At 38.2% G+C, this 18093-nt stretch overlaps 1 protein-coding gene across 4 annotated transcripts in view; it reads right to left on the reverse strand.

The window, feature by feature from the left end:
- Positions 1-5061: 5061 nt before the first annotated feature.
- The window catches only part of ACSL4 (acyl-CoA synthetase long chain family member 4), an 18894-nt gene continuing 5862 nt past the window's right edge, over positions 5062-18093 (reverse strand). For 3 of the 4 annotated variants that reach the window (XM_026848311.1, XM_026848314.1, XM_026848312.1), the window contains 12 exons: positions 17871-17980; positions 17645-17783; positions 16074-16224; positions 14831-14954; positions 13984-14055; positions 12490-12629; positions 11847-12019; positions 11566-11640; positions 11146-11337; positions 10484-10598; positions 9623-9780; positions 5062-7772 (listed from right to left, as the gene is read on the reverse strand). In XM_026848311.1, the coding sequence (XP_026704112.1) occupies positions 7615-7772; positions 9623-9780; positions 10484-10598; positions 11146-11337; positions 11566-11640; positions 11847-12019; positions 12490-12629; positions 13984-14055; positions 14831-14954; positions 16074-16224; positions 17645-17783; positions 17871-17980 (1607 nt within the window). In that variant the 3' untranslated portion in view covers positions 5062-7614. The remainder of the gene's footprint in view (positions 7773-9622; positions 9781-10483; positions 10599-11145; positions 11338-11565; positions 11641-11846; positions 12020-12489; positions 12630-13983; positions 14056-14830; positions 14955-16073; positions 16225-17644; positions 17784-17870; positions 17981-18093) is intronic. The other variant, XM_026848313.1, reaches the window with a different exon arrangement.

Below are 18093 nucleotides of genomic sequence, written 5' to 3' on the forward strand. Positions count from 1 at the left end.
CCAGAGAAGAGAAGGCTCTGGGGACACCTTATAGTGGCCTTCCAGTACTTAAAGGGGGCTACAGGGAAGGTGAGGAGTAGCGTACTTTTTACAAGGGCAGGTAGTGATAGGATGAGGGGTAATGGTTTTAAACTGACAGAGAGTAGATTTAGGTAAGATGTAAGGAAGAAATTCTTTACTGTGAGGGTGATGAGGCACTGGCACAGGTTTCCCAGAGAAGCCCCCCGGCAGTGTTCAAGGCCAGGTTGGACGGGGCTTGGAGCAACCTGGGCTGGTGGAAGGTGTCCCTGCCCGGGGCAGGGGGGTGGGACTGGATGGTCTTTAAGGTCCCTTCCAACCCAAACTGTCCTGTGATCCTATGACTGAGCCCAGTACTTGAGAGGTGTCAGCCACAGCCTTACCGCCTCATGACCTAAGGCTGTGCCTTCCTACTGCCAAGGTACTGCTGACTGTATGAAATCCAGCCTGTGTTGCTGCCACCTCCCAGATAGGGAGGCAAGAGCCTGGTGTCTGAAAAGGCTAATTCCACTTTCTCGCAGTGCCCAATTTCATTCAGATGCACACTCCCACACTAGAAGGGATAAATAACCTAATTCTGTTTGAAAGGTGCAGCTGGAAAAAGGCAGTCATGTAGAAAGCAGCTGAGCAGTCCTCACCCCTGTGCCTCTGGGAGCAGGTCCTGTGTGGGTGGGACTGCTGAGCCCCAGCTGGGCTCCCTCTGGGGGGGATCAGTGAGAAAACAGAAAAAATCTCCATTTCACTCAGTGAACAGTGCAAACTGAGATCCCTTTACAGGCTCCCTGAGTTGCAGAACCAAGCTATTTCATGACAGTAAATGCATGATAAAACGCAGGCCCACTAAAACAAAGCCAGGATGGAGCTGGTTCTAGTCATCTGAGCTCTGGCAGTTTACCAGTCCTGCTGCAGGGCTCTTTGTGGCAGAGCCCATGGGCATCTAAGCCCTGCCTGTCCCAGAAGCTGCCCTGCACAAGAGCTCTGTCCCAGCGCCCAGCTGACAAAACTACGGCAGATCCGTACAGAAGGCCCCGGGCAGGTTCACAGAGCATGTTTGCTCCTGAGTGGCATGTAACAGAGAAAAGCAAGGGAGTGTTGCAAGGAAAACTGGTGGGGCACAAGAGCTGGAGCAGCAGCAGCTGTGGTGGTCAAATGTCCAGAAGCAGAATTAACTGGAGTAATTGAAACAATTGGTAATTAACTGAAGAGGGTCTGTTCCCTGAGCATAAGGGGCTGGAGAGGACTGAATCTTGCCAGGCTGGGTTATGGGCTCTTCTCAGTGTGTCTGTGCTGGAGAGGGTCTTGAGGCTACAGCAGACAGACAAGTTTTCATCTCTACTTTCTCCCCTCCTGAGTTCTCATAGTTACGGGTTTTCTTAAATCCTATGAATGTCCTGAGGGCCTCAAATTTTCCCTGCTCCCAGGCTGTTTATCTGGTAACTTTTAAAGTTCAGTTGTCATCATGGTTATAGGTGAATGTGGCAGTTGCACATGTTGTAGATTCCCATCTCTCCAGCATTTAGAGTAAGTCTGACATTATGCAGGTTTTTTGCCTGTTTCCAGGAGGTGTCTAGGGCTGATCATTATGTTCTGTCCCATTTTCCTCTCATTGCTTTCAGGGAAAAGGATGTTTTAACAGCAGACCAGAATGAATGCCCATCTGTAAGGGTATCTGGAAAGGCAAGTTGGTGCAGTATTGGGTTTTTCTATGTAAACTTGGGTTTTTCTATGTAAACAGCATTAGGCAAGAGTGTGGTCTTGCTGGGCTAAGTTTTGAAAGAACAGCAGCTGGTTTTCTGTAATGCTTCCCTTTTAGTCTTTAAGTTGCTCCAGAAGAAACACTAGTAAAAATGGGATGTTTCTGAAACAATATATCTTCCCTCCTGTTTTTTGGGGGGTTTTTGTTGTTGTTTTTTTTTTTTCTTCTAGGAGTTGCAATTCATTATTTCCTGTTTCTCCATCAGTAAAATATAACTGAGAAACCCTCTCGTTTAAGGATAGTTACGATCTCACTCCTCCCCAGCATCAGTGGAATTTACAAGCTATAGGGTACAAGTAAGAGATTGCTGCCTAGTCAATAAGACACATTTCTGTTGTGCATATGGTGGTGTGGTTTGTTTTTTGTTGGTTTTTTTTTTTTTTTTCCTCTTATGATACCTTTAACAAAATCATGTCTCTTAAGCTTAGGTGTGTTGCAGGTATCTTGCTTTTTCACTATCTATGGGTGACCTACTAAAACTGTATTGGTGACTAGACAATGGAAATAAAATAGAAAATAAAATATTGTGGTTCTTACTGCAGTTAGAAGGGCTGAACATCCATTTAAAATCTCAAAAGAGCCAAAAAACAGCCTGATAGATTTTTCTTCACACAGTGCCAGGTTTTAATTTGCTTTTCTACAGTATGTTTTTTTGTTCGAGTGAAAAATTTTCTTGGTATCTTTCCCCTGAAAGTAAGGACTCTACTTGCCAGTAAATGCTTAGAGTGGGCTGTATGTAGGTTAAAACAGAGTCAGACTGACTTAGAAATTCAGCTTGAGTTGTGGTGTAGCATTTGTTTGCAGAGCTCCTTAAGAAGTCACTCACCACCTGTGCATTTCCACTCCTCACAGCAGTATCCTTATTGTGCAAGTGTTCAGAGCAGAGATCCAGGTTTTAAAAATAACGAGGGAAAGAAGTCACAAGGTGACAGTTACACTGTTGCATAAGAGGCAAATATGTTCTGGAATGAAGTTAGAGGCTATGGGAGGTAGTTACCCTAAGCTGTATAGGGCAGATGGGGTGGGTATCGCATTTTGAACATAGGGAGATAGTGGCCCTGGTTAAATGACCCTGATTAAATTTCATAACAGGCTCATCAGGAGAGATTGTGTTTGCTTAGACTTGAAAGAAAGTAAGTAAAGAGAACAGTGACCCATTCTTCATGCTCACTCCCTGGGGGAGCACTATAAGTAGTAAACTGATCTATATCCAGCAGGGAAGGTTTAGGTTAGATACCATGTTGTTAAAACAAATACAAACCTGGCAACGCCTCCCAGTGCTGGAATAATATGTGGCCTCACTACTCAAAGTTGTAGTTGGACTATCTTTATTCTTAAATAGGCTCAACAATGCAGTAGACCTGTTAGAAGTAGTCCAATGCCATTTCAAATCAAGAAGTGCTAAATTACTTCCCCCTACACTTCCTTATCCGTGTTTTTAAAAAGTAGGACTTACATGACATCTTGCTGTAGCATTTTAATGATATGAAATCATGTTTTAGAGTGACAGGTATTCATGTTCAGGGTCTGGATTTTCAGAAATAATGGGGATAGCATATATGTGGTGGTCACATGTCTGTAATAGAAGACAGGTGAGGGTAAATGCAGAAATAAGCTTGTGTAACAAACACCAAGTGACTTCCAGCATCTCTGTTAATGTTTGTCGTTAACCAGGTTATTGGTGTTTCAAATGTGTCTCCCCCCAATAAAGTTTTAGCAAGATTCTAGATACTGCATCTCCTAGTAATAGTGCAAATTCCACCCTATTTCTGACAGAACTCATTCATATTAAATTATGTGAAAATGACAGGCCAACATAGTATATTCAGCCCTCTTCCTCCATGGCTGATGTAAACTTATGTTAAAAAATAAAAAAGGCAGTCAGTAATCTACTTCGCAGTATTGCGGAGTTAACTGGAAATGTGTTTTGTTTATAAATCCGTGTAAGTTCACACCACTGCACAATACCTGAGTTTTATTCTACATGCATCATTCAGAATTCCATGTAAGCAGTAACAGCGAGTTTTACTGATTGTATTTTGTTAATCATGGTTGTGGCATCTTGTGCAAAAGAAGCACAAGATTTGTTATTCTGAAGCTTCTAATGTTTAAATTTTAGCCTTCAAAAGGGAAGTTGATTTACTCTTATGTAAATAGAGCTTAGTCATCAGACAGGCTCAGTAAAAAAACCAAAACCAATAAAAAACCCAAATACATAATGAGAATTTGTTTCTTGCGTTGCGTGTAATTGCAGAATATCACTAATTTATCATTATAATACAATGTGGTTATTTGAAAATTATTATTCTGGGATGTGGTAGATGTTTTTTTTTTTTTAGACTGAAAATTAGTGACCCATGTTCCCAACTCATGTCCTGTTCCTTATATAGCCAGAAAGTGTTTGATGGGAACTGCAGTTCAACATCTTGGCTTACCTGGCAGGCAGCTCTCTACATCATGTTATGCTCAGAGTTCTCTGATATTGTAATGGGCATTAAAATTGAATCGGAATTGAATTGCAAGCCATTTAATGACATCTTACGGTCACATACAGCATCACTGTTGCATTGTGTGCAGGAACCAGGTCTCTTGTTCCAGCCCCCGCCCAAGCTCTGTGCAGGAGCTGCTCCAGTGTTTAACCTTCGCTGGGGCTCTAGAGGCTTTTGGTGGCAGAAGTCTTTAGTGACTGATTCAGTATTTAGTAAAGAAATGTTTTAAAGTTCTGTGTTTCTTTTAAAATGTTTAATCACAAATGTCATGTGGTGTAAACTTACTTTCTGTTCCTCCTCTTCCACTGGCAGCAGCTCTTTTGTGCCTTTGTTAGGGTAACATTATACGTAGTTGGCACTCTCCATGGGCCATTCCTCTCCAGGCCACCTGAACTCCACCATAATTTTCCTTCATAAATCAAGTTTCTAGTCCCACTGTTAGTGTAGTTATACTCTGGCTTTCTCTAGATATCCCATTGTCTTTTGAAGTAGAGGGCCTAAATATGATCTTGTATCAGACATGCACAAACTGGATTCTGTTTCTCAGACTTAGGAGGATAGTTTTAAATTCTGAATTGCTTTCTGCATCCTAGCTCCTCATTTTTAATGGAGAGAATGACATCCTTGCTCATACTGTTTCTTACTTCTTGACAAGCTCTGTTACAAAAGGATTCAGAATTCATTAAAAATGAGGATAAAGTTCTTACCAAACTGCATATTTGCAAGTAATGCCCATATTTGAAGGCAGCCTGAGATAATCCTTCCCCTTTCCCAAAGATGCTTGAAAAGCTCATGTGTATTCAGTTGTTTTTTGCAGCACATCCACATTTACTTTATTTCTTAAAAGAAAAACTAGGGCCACTCTTGTCTTTGTTTTCAACATCTGTAGCATGTACTTACTGCTGCTTTGAAGAAGTTCTTCTAAGGGGTATGCTCAGTTTCAGAGAGAATGTGAGGTGCTAAACAGTAACTAGAGACAACTTGTGCAATATATAAAGATCTTTCAGAACACAAACTTGTTGAACCATTTAAACTGTATTCCACTTTTGAAATGTTAACATTGTGTGTGTATATATATTGAAAATAACAATCCTCAGTCAACCACAACACAGAAGATACCTGCAGTCTAGATAAAAAACATTTCATATAAATACATTCATGGCTTTAAAAAAAAATAATCATCCAACCTGCTGACTGACTCAAGTGCGAGTAATTTTTTTCTTACATGTATTTAACTGTTGTGATGCTAACAGGCTGACTCAAGGCTATTTAATAGTGACCAATTTTAAACATGGAAAAATTGGTAACATGGCTCCAGGACTGAGTCACTGAAAAAGTTGCTACTGATATGGGAAGTATTTCCTGTTGTCATAAACCAACTGTATGTGTCTTAAAAAAAAATATTTTTTTTTAGAAAAGCTATTTCCTTGCTCCTTTTAGTGACTGTTGTAGTTCCATGCACAACTAGATACAGTCAGCTTTATATGATAGATTTTCTTCTTCTCTTTCTCCTTCTTGGAAGATGAGCTGGCAGTGTTCTGGACTGGCCAGAGAAAGTTATGCATGGGGAAGTTTAAAGTTGGTCCCAAGGAGAGGGGACAGTTTAGTTAGTATAGAACCATAATTTATTTTAGCCAAAATCTGTTTGAACTGGAAAAAAGAAAAATACACATACATGCAATAATGGAAAAAATTGCCCTGAAATTGTAAGCTAGCATATTCAAGAGAAGCATTGTACAAAATCTTTTACTTTCTGTACAGTGACAATACCAAATAATTTTTCTTTTTAACCATCATATACACAACACAAATATTATGAATAGAAATCTATAAATACTTTAAAATGAATTTGTAATATATAGCAGTTGAGGGCCACAGCTGTACAAAATGTAAGCAACATATATAAAACGATTAAGAAAGTGCAAAGTAGAACAGTATCAAGAGCCTCCACTTTTTACAGCATTTATGGTTCAAGTGAAGAGCCAGTAGGGATGCAGGAACTCAGTTACAATTCAAAAGAAGACACAGTACAGGATTCTGCACACAAAATGATGAACTATTACTAAATTATATCTTCCCACTTCTTCACATCTATGATTTCCAGTTAATAAGAGAACATTTTTATAATGAATTTCTGTAAAGAGTGATTTGTCCCTTTTTCACAAGTTCTGTAAAACAAAGATTCCCTGGTCACAAACTACTCTTCTGTAAGTAAAACAAGACTACATGGGGAAACTACTATTGGTTTCTGGCTGCCTTGTTATGCTTACCATATTTAAAAAGGTGAACGGAAATACCTTTCCATAAAGTCAATACAGAAATTTAGACCCTGATCCTCTAAGTTACATACGGGTAACTTGTACCATTACTCACATGTATGTGAAAGTCTAGAGGACCAGTGCCTTAAAAACAAAACCACAACCACCCCTCAAAAAAACCCCAAACTCTGGAAAAAAACTCCTTTGAATTTCAAATCTGCTTAGAGACAACTGCCCATCAATTTCACTGTTGTCTGCCAGTTAAAGTGCAAGTTTTGCATTCTGCATCCAGGTGATTTCTCATCAGTACCTCCTGTAGCAGTGCAAGTCTTTGTTTTCTTTTATGCTGTCTGCCCTAGTGGAAAGCTCTGCTTGAATTAAAATACAGTGGCAAGTAAAAACGTATTTGGTCTTTAGAAGTTGAAATGGTTAATTCAACTCTCTTAAATGAAATTTCAAATAACTTATTTTTAGAAAGCTTTTCAGTTCACCTTTATTTCAGTAAGTGTACTTTGTATTTTTTTTTTTTAGGCACTGTAAATATTCAAGATACTAACTGATGTGCAGAAGAATCCATCCATTCTCAAGCAGTGCATTATTAGCGATCTCTAGCAAATTCTTGACTAATGTTTTCAACTTGGTTTTGATTTTAAATGGACAAGGGTAGAAATTAAAACTTTTTTTTTTCTTCCCTCCCCTCGCTAAGTATGACAGAAGAATCATCACAATTACATTAATTTTTCCTCTCTGAGATACAGGTCAGACTTCAGAATGAATTAAAGAGAAGTTACAAGCAGTCTGAATATGCTAGAGAAACAATAATAACAAAATAACCTAGTCATACTGCTTCACATAATGTCTGTCTCAAAACTGGAGATGATCACATGAAACTCTATGAAGACCATCAGTGTCTAATCTTCTAATAATTAAGAATTTGAAGTTTAAGATATTCTCTGTTGTACTCGATAGAGATTATAGAAACATTCATCCATTTGGTATATTTTTCTGAACGTGTGATATCTACAGTGCACACAGACATCCAAAACTGAGGCATGAGAAGGAACCATCTGCACAACTGTCTGGTCAACATAACTTATTTGCCTCCATACATTCTTTCGATGTCATTAAGGTAATGGTTTTTCAGTTCTTTCCTTTTCAGCTTGAAAGCATCTGTGACTAACCCAGTCTCTGGGGTCCATGGTTCAGGGCTTAACCGTACTTTGATGGGTATTTCAAACCTTTCTAATTTCACTGCAGAGACAAAAAGAAACAAAAGCATGACTATAATTACAGGTCCTAATTCATGCTACTAAAACAGGGTGAGCGCCCTGTACCTTGTATAATATGGTGTCCTACTCACCGAAGTAACCTTATAGAAGGGCCACAAGCAAATTTAATCTTGTACCAATGCTGGATGCTGGTTAGTGTGTTTACAGCTTGTACTGGATGTGACAGTATAAATCTAAAGCTTGCAACAAATGAGTGTTTAGCCTGAAGATCTGAGACTACTGTCACAAGAGGATACACTGAAATCTAGTTGTTTGTTTATTACAGGAATGTGGTAGTAATGAGATTAACTCAGACTAGCTGGATGTGCTTCAGATTTAAATTATAATGGAGTACTTCTACACTTTCATAGTTGAATGATTCTTTCAAAAATTCTTCCTCAGAGTTTTAGAGCTCAAAATAAAGGGACTTCTCTGGTTTTTTTGTTACAGTAGTCACTTATTTCCCCTTCATCTGGAAGCAGTGCCTTGGCACATTCACAGCCTCATTGCAAGCAAAGCTGCTTCTATTGCTGCCCAGGCAATAGGCCAAAGAGGGGTAAGCAAGGAAGGAGGCAGGTAACTGCTTCAGGGAGAAGGGCAGGGACATCAGGAACAGGGCAGGGAGCTGTTCTCTGTGTGTGTGTGATACTTGATGGACTTTGCTAGCAGCTCCTGCATATAGCTCCTGTAAAAGGATCCCCCACACAGAGACTTGTAGCAGAAGATCTAGGACAACTTGTGGCAGCACAGCCTCTAGGCAGCAGCCAGCGTAGGACAGTTGGGATCTCTGCCTCTGTGTCCAGGAGCTCTTCTGGCTCTACAATACCAGTTTGAAGTTAGAATGTACTGTTTCATCTTATTTAGATACATGCCTGCTCATGATGAAGGTGCATTATGTTTCACTGAAAATAAGAATGATCTCTTTAAAACAGTTTTGGAAAAAAGTTTTAAATAAATTAGTTGTATCTCAATGGTAGATTACTATCCAGAAGGTAGAAAGAATGTATAATTGAAGACTTTGAATAAACAAAGCTATACAGATAGCCTAGTTCATGATAGAAAAACATGAATTAAAATGTTTAAACCCAAGTCTGAGAACTACAGATTGATGTGTTGGTTTTTGTTTTGTTTGATTTTTGGTTTTGTTTTTAAAGGCAAGACTTAATAGTGGCTTTCATTCTTCTTTTCTTGTTTTTGGAAGGCAGATTCACACCTCTAAAGTTGGAGTGGTGGTGCGTAGTGTGCGCTTAAGTCCAGATTTACTACATCCTCGTATGAGCTACCAAGTGCTTTATAGACTTTTTTCCCCAGTTAGTTTTTGAACTTTTTGGCCCCATCAAGGATTGATGAAGCTTTTGATCATTCGGTTCCACAACAAGGAATAACAGGCCTTTAAGCCATTACAAACACAGGGATTGTGGTGGTTCAAAGCTGTAGGGGACAAAGTTGCATGGGAAAAAAAAGCTTTGAAATCTCTTAACTGGTTTTCTTACCAGCAAGTATCATAGAACTTTCCTCCCAAACTGACAGCTCTTTTGGACCTTATTTGACCTGTATTAGACAAGTAATCTGTCTCCAGAATTTAGTTGAAAAAAAATCTCGGATTTTTTTTAGAAAATGAAAAAAGATTAAGTAGCTAATATGGCCAAAAATACATTGATTCCTGGGATAATAGGCAACAATTTGATGTCGTCTTTGCCCCTGACTGGACTATTAAGTTTAGGCAGACACAGAGGCAACAGGAAGAAGGAAATGCAGTTTGTGGGAATAACTGAAAATTTTTGCCGGATAAGCACCATGAGATTGGCTAGTAAAATATGCTGCTTTACTTACTCTTGTTTGCCACTTCTTTAATCTCTCGCAGTATTTCAGCTTCCATTGTAGGATTATTACAAATATCTACCCAGGTTCCACTGATGCCTTTCTGCTCAGCTAATGCCGTCAGCTTCTTCTGATTAGGAACCACAAAACTGATCACGTAAGACTGGTCACTACCACAGGATGGCAAAAGAAGGAAAAAAGATCCAGTTGAGATTTCAATTCCAGAGCATAAACCGCTTATTTGATGTTAGATACACAGTTCCACGGTGCTTTCTGAACTGTACTTATTCCTCCCTACAGAACCCTTCTTGTGCATTAGCTCTTCACAACTGACAACTTACCAAAGGTATTCCAAGTTGTTTTACAACGTTGGGTTTGATTGGTATCATGCTTTGCTGTAATTTCACTAGTGCACATCTCAGTTTAGCTTCCCAGCTACATCCAAAGTTTAGCTACTTCTCTTCAGTTTCCCTTCATGTTGTGTGTTTAAGTTGAGGGGAGGGACCTGGATTATTTCCAAAACTCACTGGAGAGCTTTGGATCAGGTGCAAAGTGTCCAGATTAACTTTTCTCTGGTATTCTGACAAAACACAAGCTAAATATAATGATACCCCTTTGGGAAAGGGATGGGATGGAACCGGAGTGTATTAGGATAGGAGAAATGCAAACAGAAAGATGTAGGTAATTACTTGAGGTTTTAGGGAATTTGGGCACCTGCGCTACTTCAGAGAAGTTGTTTGTAACTTGCACTCTGGTAGGGGGGTTTGTTCAACGGGAGCCATGGAAAACTACAGTGTATCATCAGAGAAGTTGGTCAGAGACCATATTTTATGTTTACTCTAAATGGAGTTTCTAAATTAATACCACTCTTACCTTTTGGCATAAGCACAGATATTGTCAATCAATGGACAGTTCTTCAGTGCGGCCTCTACTTTGCCCAGAGATACGTATTCTCCTGCTTGTAGCTTTACCAAGTCTTTCTTACGATCTAGGAGTTGAGGGGGAAGGAAAAAAAACACCTTGTTCCATTTAAACTTTTGCATTTCCACAGACTCATTTGCAAAGCCACTATATATGTATTTTGTGCAATGCTATGCAAGATTCTTAATAAACATGAATGAAAGCATCTTATTAGTATTTTAAAGCCACTAATAGCATGTACATATTTTGCCAACTTTATAAAGACTTCTGCAAAAAACTTTATATAGCACTACACTTCTTGTCACACAACTTGTGTGATGGTGATGAGGACTCTGATTTTAAAGCTTTGTAATTAATAACAAAAATTAATCTTACGTTTATTTTTAAAGTCCATGTGCAAAGTTTAGATAGTGATAACATCACAGGAAACTGCATCACTTCCAAAGCTTTCCTACACAGCTGTGAGGACTTTTGGAAATGTGTTTTACATGGTGATTCTGCAGGCAGGAAATCTTAAATAGATTAGCCCTGGCAAAGCCAACAGGATTAACAGCATGCTTATTATGTTTAGACAAGATTTTAAAATATATTAAGATATCAAAACTGAGGCCAACCTATGATCTGCAGACATCCATCTGGATGAAATTCCCCTATATCTCCTGTACAGAACCATCTCTGACCATTCTCATCAATGGAGAACTCTTCTGTTGTTTTCTCTTCATTTTTAAAATATCCCATTGAGACATTAGGTCCACCGATTATAATTTCTCCTCTAGGATTAGGCTTGTCTTTATTAGTATAGCCCCCTGAAAAAAAAAAAATCCCCACACAATTATTTTTAACTTCTACATTCTGCTGCCAAGAAAATATTTTGAAACTTCAGCTTGAAGTTAATCCACACAAACTGATGACTACCACAAAAGATCAAGAACAATTACTTCATGTGCTACATCTAGCTAAGCAGATAGGCAAAGAAACCAGCTACAAAGTGGTTAAATTAGTTACTTGGAAATCAAAGCATTTAACACTCTCACCTTCTTGCCAGTCTCTCAATTTTATTTCACAACAAATAAGAGGAGCTCCAACTCTGCCAGTGCTGTAATCAGCAACTTAGGGAAAGAACAAGGAAGAATACAAAGACTTTTGTCATTTGAAATACAAACTCAAACCATAAATAAGTAGTAGCTTATCTCTAGTTAATTTGTGGCAGTTAAGAACCACAGCTATTTTGACTTTACAAAAAACCCACCAAACCCTCATATATATCTATCTATACATATCTTAAATTACATATTTCCAGAAGCATTTTAACTACCTTCTGTAATTGTTCCAGCTCCACATGTTTCTGTTAGCCCATAGCCTTGACCAACAGGACAGCAAAAACAGATGTTCATAAATCTTTGTGTTTGAGGCGAGAGTGGTGCTCCTCCAGAAAGCATCATACGGACATTCCCTCCCAGTAGCGCCTTTACTTTTTTAAACAGTAGTCTTGAAAGAAGGAAAAAAGCATTAAAAATAATTTGCTCAGCTCACTTTTATAAAAAGAAAAAGACACAAACCACCTTCTTCCTCCCTATCTGGAACATCTTTAAAATTAACTCAATCATGCACAGATTTTAGTGGACAGAAGGGAGAATCAAAAAGTTATTTCTTGTGTAACATTGGAAGATGGCAGAATTCCTGTAACTTAACTAAACAAACATTCCAATTTTATTACTTAAAAAAAAAGCAATCCAATGAAAACTAAGTAGTCATCTGTTTTGAAGGTTAGTCATTCCTACCATTAAACACCTTATCCACTTCCAGTAAGAACTTGGATTATTTCAGTTAGTCATTAGATGATATTTGCATATTGGATAAGAATTGTCTGATGTGAGATAGCTTAGATGGTTATTCTTTTAGACTGTCTTAACAAATCACAAGGAAAAAGGCACACTTGGACTGTGAATTATACTTACACATTACACAGAGGTGCATCATATCCCCTCTTGATTTGTTCCAATTTGTAGTCATAGCCTATCTTGAACAAAGTTCTCTGAATATAGTTCATCTCTTGAACTTTACTCATGACATTTTTATAAATTCTGTCCATTATTTCCTACAGAGTGTTAAAAAAAGCAAGGAAAATTACCACAGAGAATAGACTAGCATGTGTAAATTAAATTCCACGTTAGTAATAAAATAAAATCCCCTATTATTCTTCCTTTGAAATGGATAAAATAAGAATAAAAATGTCTGCATCACTGGTTAGGCGATGCTTAACTGTACTGCTTTTAATATGTGATCAATTAGTCAATTTATAGACCATCACAGCTTGGAATGAAGCATTGAAAATGCAGGAGAAAATGACAGCCTTTACTTTTCTCCATTCACTTTTTCCTCCTCACACCAGTATCACTAGAGGGAAAGAACCCTCATGCTGTAGTATATACCTTATATTAGAAAACTTTCCTTGGATTAGGCAGACAGGTATGTCAAGGGGCAAGCAATTGAGTACCCACTGCGGGTCTTCAGGCATACTGCAGTAATTCATAGTGCCCCTTGCGCTTCTACAAATGGCTTTCTAAACCTCACATCTGCTTTTAAAATACTTTCTAGCCTCATTCTGAAGATATCTTCTCTATCAACCACAGCTACAAATCTTGGGTAACACACCATACTGTAATAAAACTTGCTACAGTATATTGCTTACATCATTACATTATACCTTAACCTGTACTTAAAATGTGACAAACTGATTTAGAATATTTTGAATTCAGGTTTAGCTAAATGTCTTTGTTAAAGGTTGGTATACGCCATGCAAGATTTATTGTGCTTAGGAGCCCTGATGCTGTACTTTATCCACAGCAATTGGCAAGCACAAGGGAATGAACTGAGAGATTTCATTTCACCAACAGGAGTTACAGTCTCCTGATCATTTTTTCTTACAAGAATTTTTCTTACAAGCATGGCTTGCTTACCCTAGAAACAGCAAGACAGACTTAACCTCAGTGTCACCTTGGGGACAAGCAGCCCAACGACATGGCAGCACAGCTTAATTTGGTAAGTTCTGTAACTCCTCTAACGCCCATATCCTTACAGTGTCCATCTTAGCCAAAGCCACCCTGCTTTCTCCCTACGCAAAAAGGAGTTTCAGACTGTGAATATCAAAGACTTTCTGTATCCTATTCTCGTCAGTAGCCCAGCAAAACATCACTTGTAACTATTAAGACAAATTTACAGTTTTGGATCAGAAAGGGTCTTGGCTTTAGCATGTATTCTTGTGCTCAGCTGCAGCTTCAGTATTCCGTTCAAGCCATAACAACTGGAATTTCTATATTCTGCCTTTTTCCTACTAGTGACAGTTACTTAGAGATGTAGAGAAAAAAAAATGTCAGTAAGTAGATTTTTCTAGCATGAACAAGATAGAAAGCATCATTTTTTGCTAAATAAATCTGCTTCTGCATACTTACAGGTACAGCTGCCATCAGTGTAGGCTTAAGTACAGAACAGTCTCCTTTGCTTCCCTTCTTAATTTTACTTGACTGTAATAAGGAAAAAACATCAATTTATGAAGCTGAAAACCAAGAAGCTCTTTAGAAAAGGACTAAAAACTGAAGATATATTAGCATGTAATTTGCTTATATCTCTTTCCCTGTCCCTCAAAAAACATGTCCTGTGTAATTTTTTTTCCTCAATTGTGATGGAAAAAAATAATGATTATCAGTAATTTCAACCAAAATGCTAGATGTTTTACAATCCCAACCTGGTTGAATCCACTTTGTGTATCTTTTACTTCCTCCCTCTAGTACTTGCTTTCTCCTCCATGTTCCTCTGGGAGTTGTTTTTGCGTGATGAAATCTCTATGCCAGCAAAATCTACAGAAACATTCTTCTCCAGCTTAATTTGCTCTTATTTATCTTAACTGTTAAATGGAAAAAGGCAAAGGGCTAAATAGAAGATCTACACTAACTGGATAAAGAACTGATAAAGTGAGACCAAAAACTTAAAACCACTTTAAACAGTCTTACATTCAGTTAATCTGTTAATAGCTGTTCTTATCCTGATGTCCAGTGCTATATGCATTTATCAGGTTTTGTTTTAATTTCCTAAGTATCATAGAAGTAAAAGTTTTAATAATATTTATATATGATCCACTGCTACAGTTCACCAGGCACGTTACTTTGCATCATTTTCTGAAAAATAATTACATTCCTGAAGTGTGCCATATACATCAACATTTCTTTAATGAAAGAGGATAGCTGAGCAAAAAGAATGCAGACTGGAAAAGCAAATTTAAGTTTCCCTCTCCCCCCTCACCTGATCTGATAGTGTGAGTGGAGAGGAATAGCCAATCCTGCAGCCGTAAGTGATGCAAGAAATTTCTGCTGTCAATTCCAATACATGGGCCAGAGGCAAATAACCAATGTAAGTATCCTTGGGTCTAGGAAAGGAAAGGATTATCTAATTAACAATGATGAACAAGTGGACTGAAAATACCTTTTAACAGTTTTATTGTGTGCTTAGTTCTTACTTTTTGAAAGACTTGGATCACAAGTGAGGCTTATTCTTCTGCATGCAAGAAGGGAGCAATTTCAAACCACAGTTTATAAACAAAGTGGGGAAAATCCCACCTTACTGAAATCAGTATGAATTACAGGATTTTCCTTGTTCTCTAGGTAACTCAAAGATTCCTTAGAGCTCCACTATTTTCTCTTCTTGTTGGAGATTTCATCCCAGATATGAAATTAAGGAGGAAATCACTATATTTTAAAATAATCACCAATGACTTACAAATCCTTAATAGGCATCACAGTATCTCCTTCTGAAATATATTAGTAGAAGGAACTGGTCACTGAAGTACTGAGGCTTATTTTAGGAAATAATTTCTTGGAGATTTCTCAGCAAGAAATTTAGAGCTGTGACTTAACAGAAGCTTTCAGCATCAGTCAGAACTGGTTTTATATCCTATCACAAAAGGAGTTTAGCAACGTAGCTTATTTCAGCTATTAAACCCTTCCTGAATGCGGTGACAAACAAGCATTCGTGAAAAATTTCCTCAAAATATTAGTGTGAGGGAGTTCGCAGTTGGTTTTACTATTGTCAGCACAACATTTATTACTTTTCTGCTCATTTTAGTGAAGTATAATTAATCAGGTTCTGTAGCTTGTGCATTATCCATCCATGGTGTCCCTAGATCAATGGACATGGTAGGTTCTGACCTACTTCCTAAAGTGATTCTAGCTGCCTGAAAACATAAAAAAATTTCCCAAGTTTGACTAGATGAGGAATCTCTTTATCTGGTAGCATCTTCTGATGCATAAGATAGATTTTGCACTATCACAGACCTAAAGCAAAGTGTGGAAACAGTATGCAAGGCAAGAGCTAGAAGGGAACCCTTTTCAAACAACAGGGTAAATTCACAAACACAAGATAGATTTCTTAAAGATTAGTGGGCTCACAATCAAAGGAAGACATTTGGCAACACCTGATGCCAGCAACAGACTTTCTATAAACTTGCGTACTGTTTTATCTCTCTGTACACATGACAAGTGTTTCTTACCCCAGTCCAGGTATTCTCTCACACTGTCCTGTCATTCCAGCTATTAAGTTTTTATGCATCATCATCACTCCTTTAGGTCTCCCAGTAGAGCCACTGGTGTACATTACTAAAGCCAAGTCTGCAGGAACAGGTCTGCTTGGCAGAATGCTTGCTACAAAATGCAGGAGAAAAACTGTTATTAATTCTTATCTATTTCTAAATTGTTATTTCTGTAATTAACCAGTGTGAAGCAGGTGCTTCAGCAAAGGTAAAGCACAGTGTGCTGCTAAGGGGTCAGTGGTGGATGCAGATGAAGAGAGCGGCGATCTGTTTTTAAGAGGAAGTGAGAGAAGGCAGGTTTAGAAAGGAATGACAAGTACTTGGGCATCTACTCAATCTAGGTGACACTTTTGCCATTATGTTTTATAGCTGACTGACAGTTCCGTAGAAGAAGCCTTCTGAAGACTAAGTAAACATGTCAAGGGCAGTGAAGGAGAGAAATACAGTACTGGAGAGAAACAACAGGTTGAGAAAAAGAAAAACAAAAAGAAAACAACTTCCCAAAAAGCTGCAAGTTAGCTTTTCTGTCAAACACTTCTTCCAAAGCCAAGGCTGTAAAGCTAAGACTTTTTTTTTTTTTTAAATAAACCTTCCTCAGGTAAGTTGCTAGTTAGTGGAAAAGGTTATAAAACTTGACTTTTGATTTTTGTTTTAATCCCTTGGCATTTATTCTTAGGATGAAAATTATTAGCTTCTGTGGCTTTCACAGCTAGAGAGACAGCAGAAGTGTCTGCAAGGGAAGCAGCGTTTTTAGGGGGGAAAAAAAAAAAAAAAGAAAACAACACCCCTCAAGGTAACTGCTGGTTTGTATCCATACCTTAAACTGATCAAAGATAAGCAGATGTAACGAATATCTGCTTCACTGGGAAAAGCTCCTTTGCAAGTTTATCTCCACTTTTATTCAAGACAGAGGAGATCTGCCTAAGCACTGACTGTTGATTTAAGGAAAAGATATGATCAAGGTTGTTTTTTCCTTTCTTTAAAGTGGATGTTCACTGTCACTCCTAGCTGTCCAATGTAGCAAGGGACATAATGGTTATTTCTCTAACCCAAGGTGCTTTTTAGCTACAGATTGGTTAAAAAAAAAAAAGACATTTCCAAGCCAACAAGCAAAAAAAAAAAAAAAAAAACTCAAGTGCTTTCTCCTCTTTTCTTAGGAAAAATAGTGAAAATATGATGAATAAAAGGTAAGAGTAGCAGAAAATGGAACACTGCACCAGATTCTATTTCACTTCCAAAAACAAAAGGTGGAGTCTCAGAATTAAATTATTCTGGTTATAGTTTAGACGTTAAAAATAAAGTTTTATCCTGAAATACCTGATGTTTCAACAAAGGTGCAAGCCAAGAAATAGAGATCAAACAAATTTTCCATTTATTTAAAGGAAGCCAGAAGATGAACTGGCAATCTGCCACGGCCTTTGTGTTAGAGACCTGCATGGGTGGTTTTTTTTCTGCTATGCATCCCTCTCAACCTAGGTCTGATTTTACTGTTAACATTGCTTGATTAGTTCTTTGTGAAGTGATTCACTTACAGTTTTCTGGTTTGGCTCCCAACTCTTCTACTGACTGCATACTATGAATCTCCATGTTTTCAGGGTATTCCGATTTATTTATAGTCTTCTTGTCCACATAAATTATATGTTTAAGACAGGAGACCTGTGGCAGTGCAGTCTATAAAAGAGAAGTGAAATTTTTAGCACTGCACTGTGAAATTATTACAGGCTTGCTTGTAAGCACACAAAGTTCGTACCAAGTTACCTTAAGTTTGCTCTCAAGAAGTTCTACACTAGTGACCAGATACGATGCTCCACACTCATTGAGACCATATGTTACTGCCTCTTCACCCAAGGTGGCATACAACGTAACAACTGTTACAGTAAGGAGAGGGAGAACACGAAAGAAATGTTAAAGTAATACTAAACGCAAAAGCTCTTGCTTTAGCTCACCGGAAAGAATTGCGGGAGGAGCTGGGGGGGGTGGG

The sequence above is a fragment of the Athene cunicularia genome (assembly GCF_003259725.1).
Source record: "Athene cunicularia isolate RWA chromosome 4 unlocalized genomic scaffold, athCun1 chr4_part3, whole genome shotgun sequence".
Taxonomy (NCBI): domain Eukaryota; kingdom Metazoa; phylum Chordata; class Aves; order Strigiformes; family Strigidae; genus Athene; species Athene cunicularia.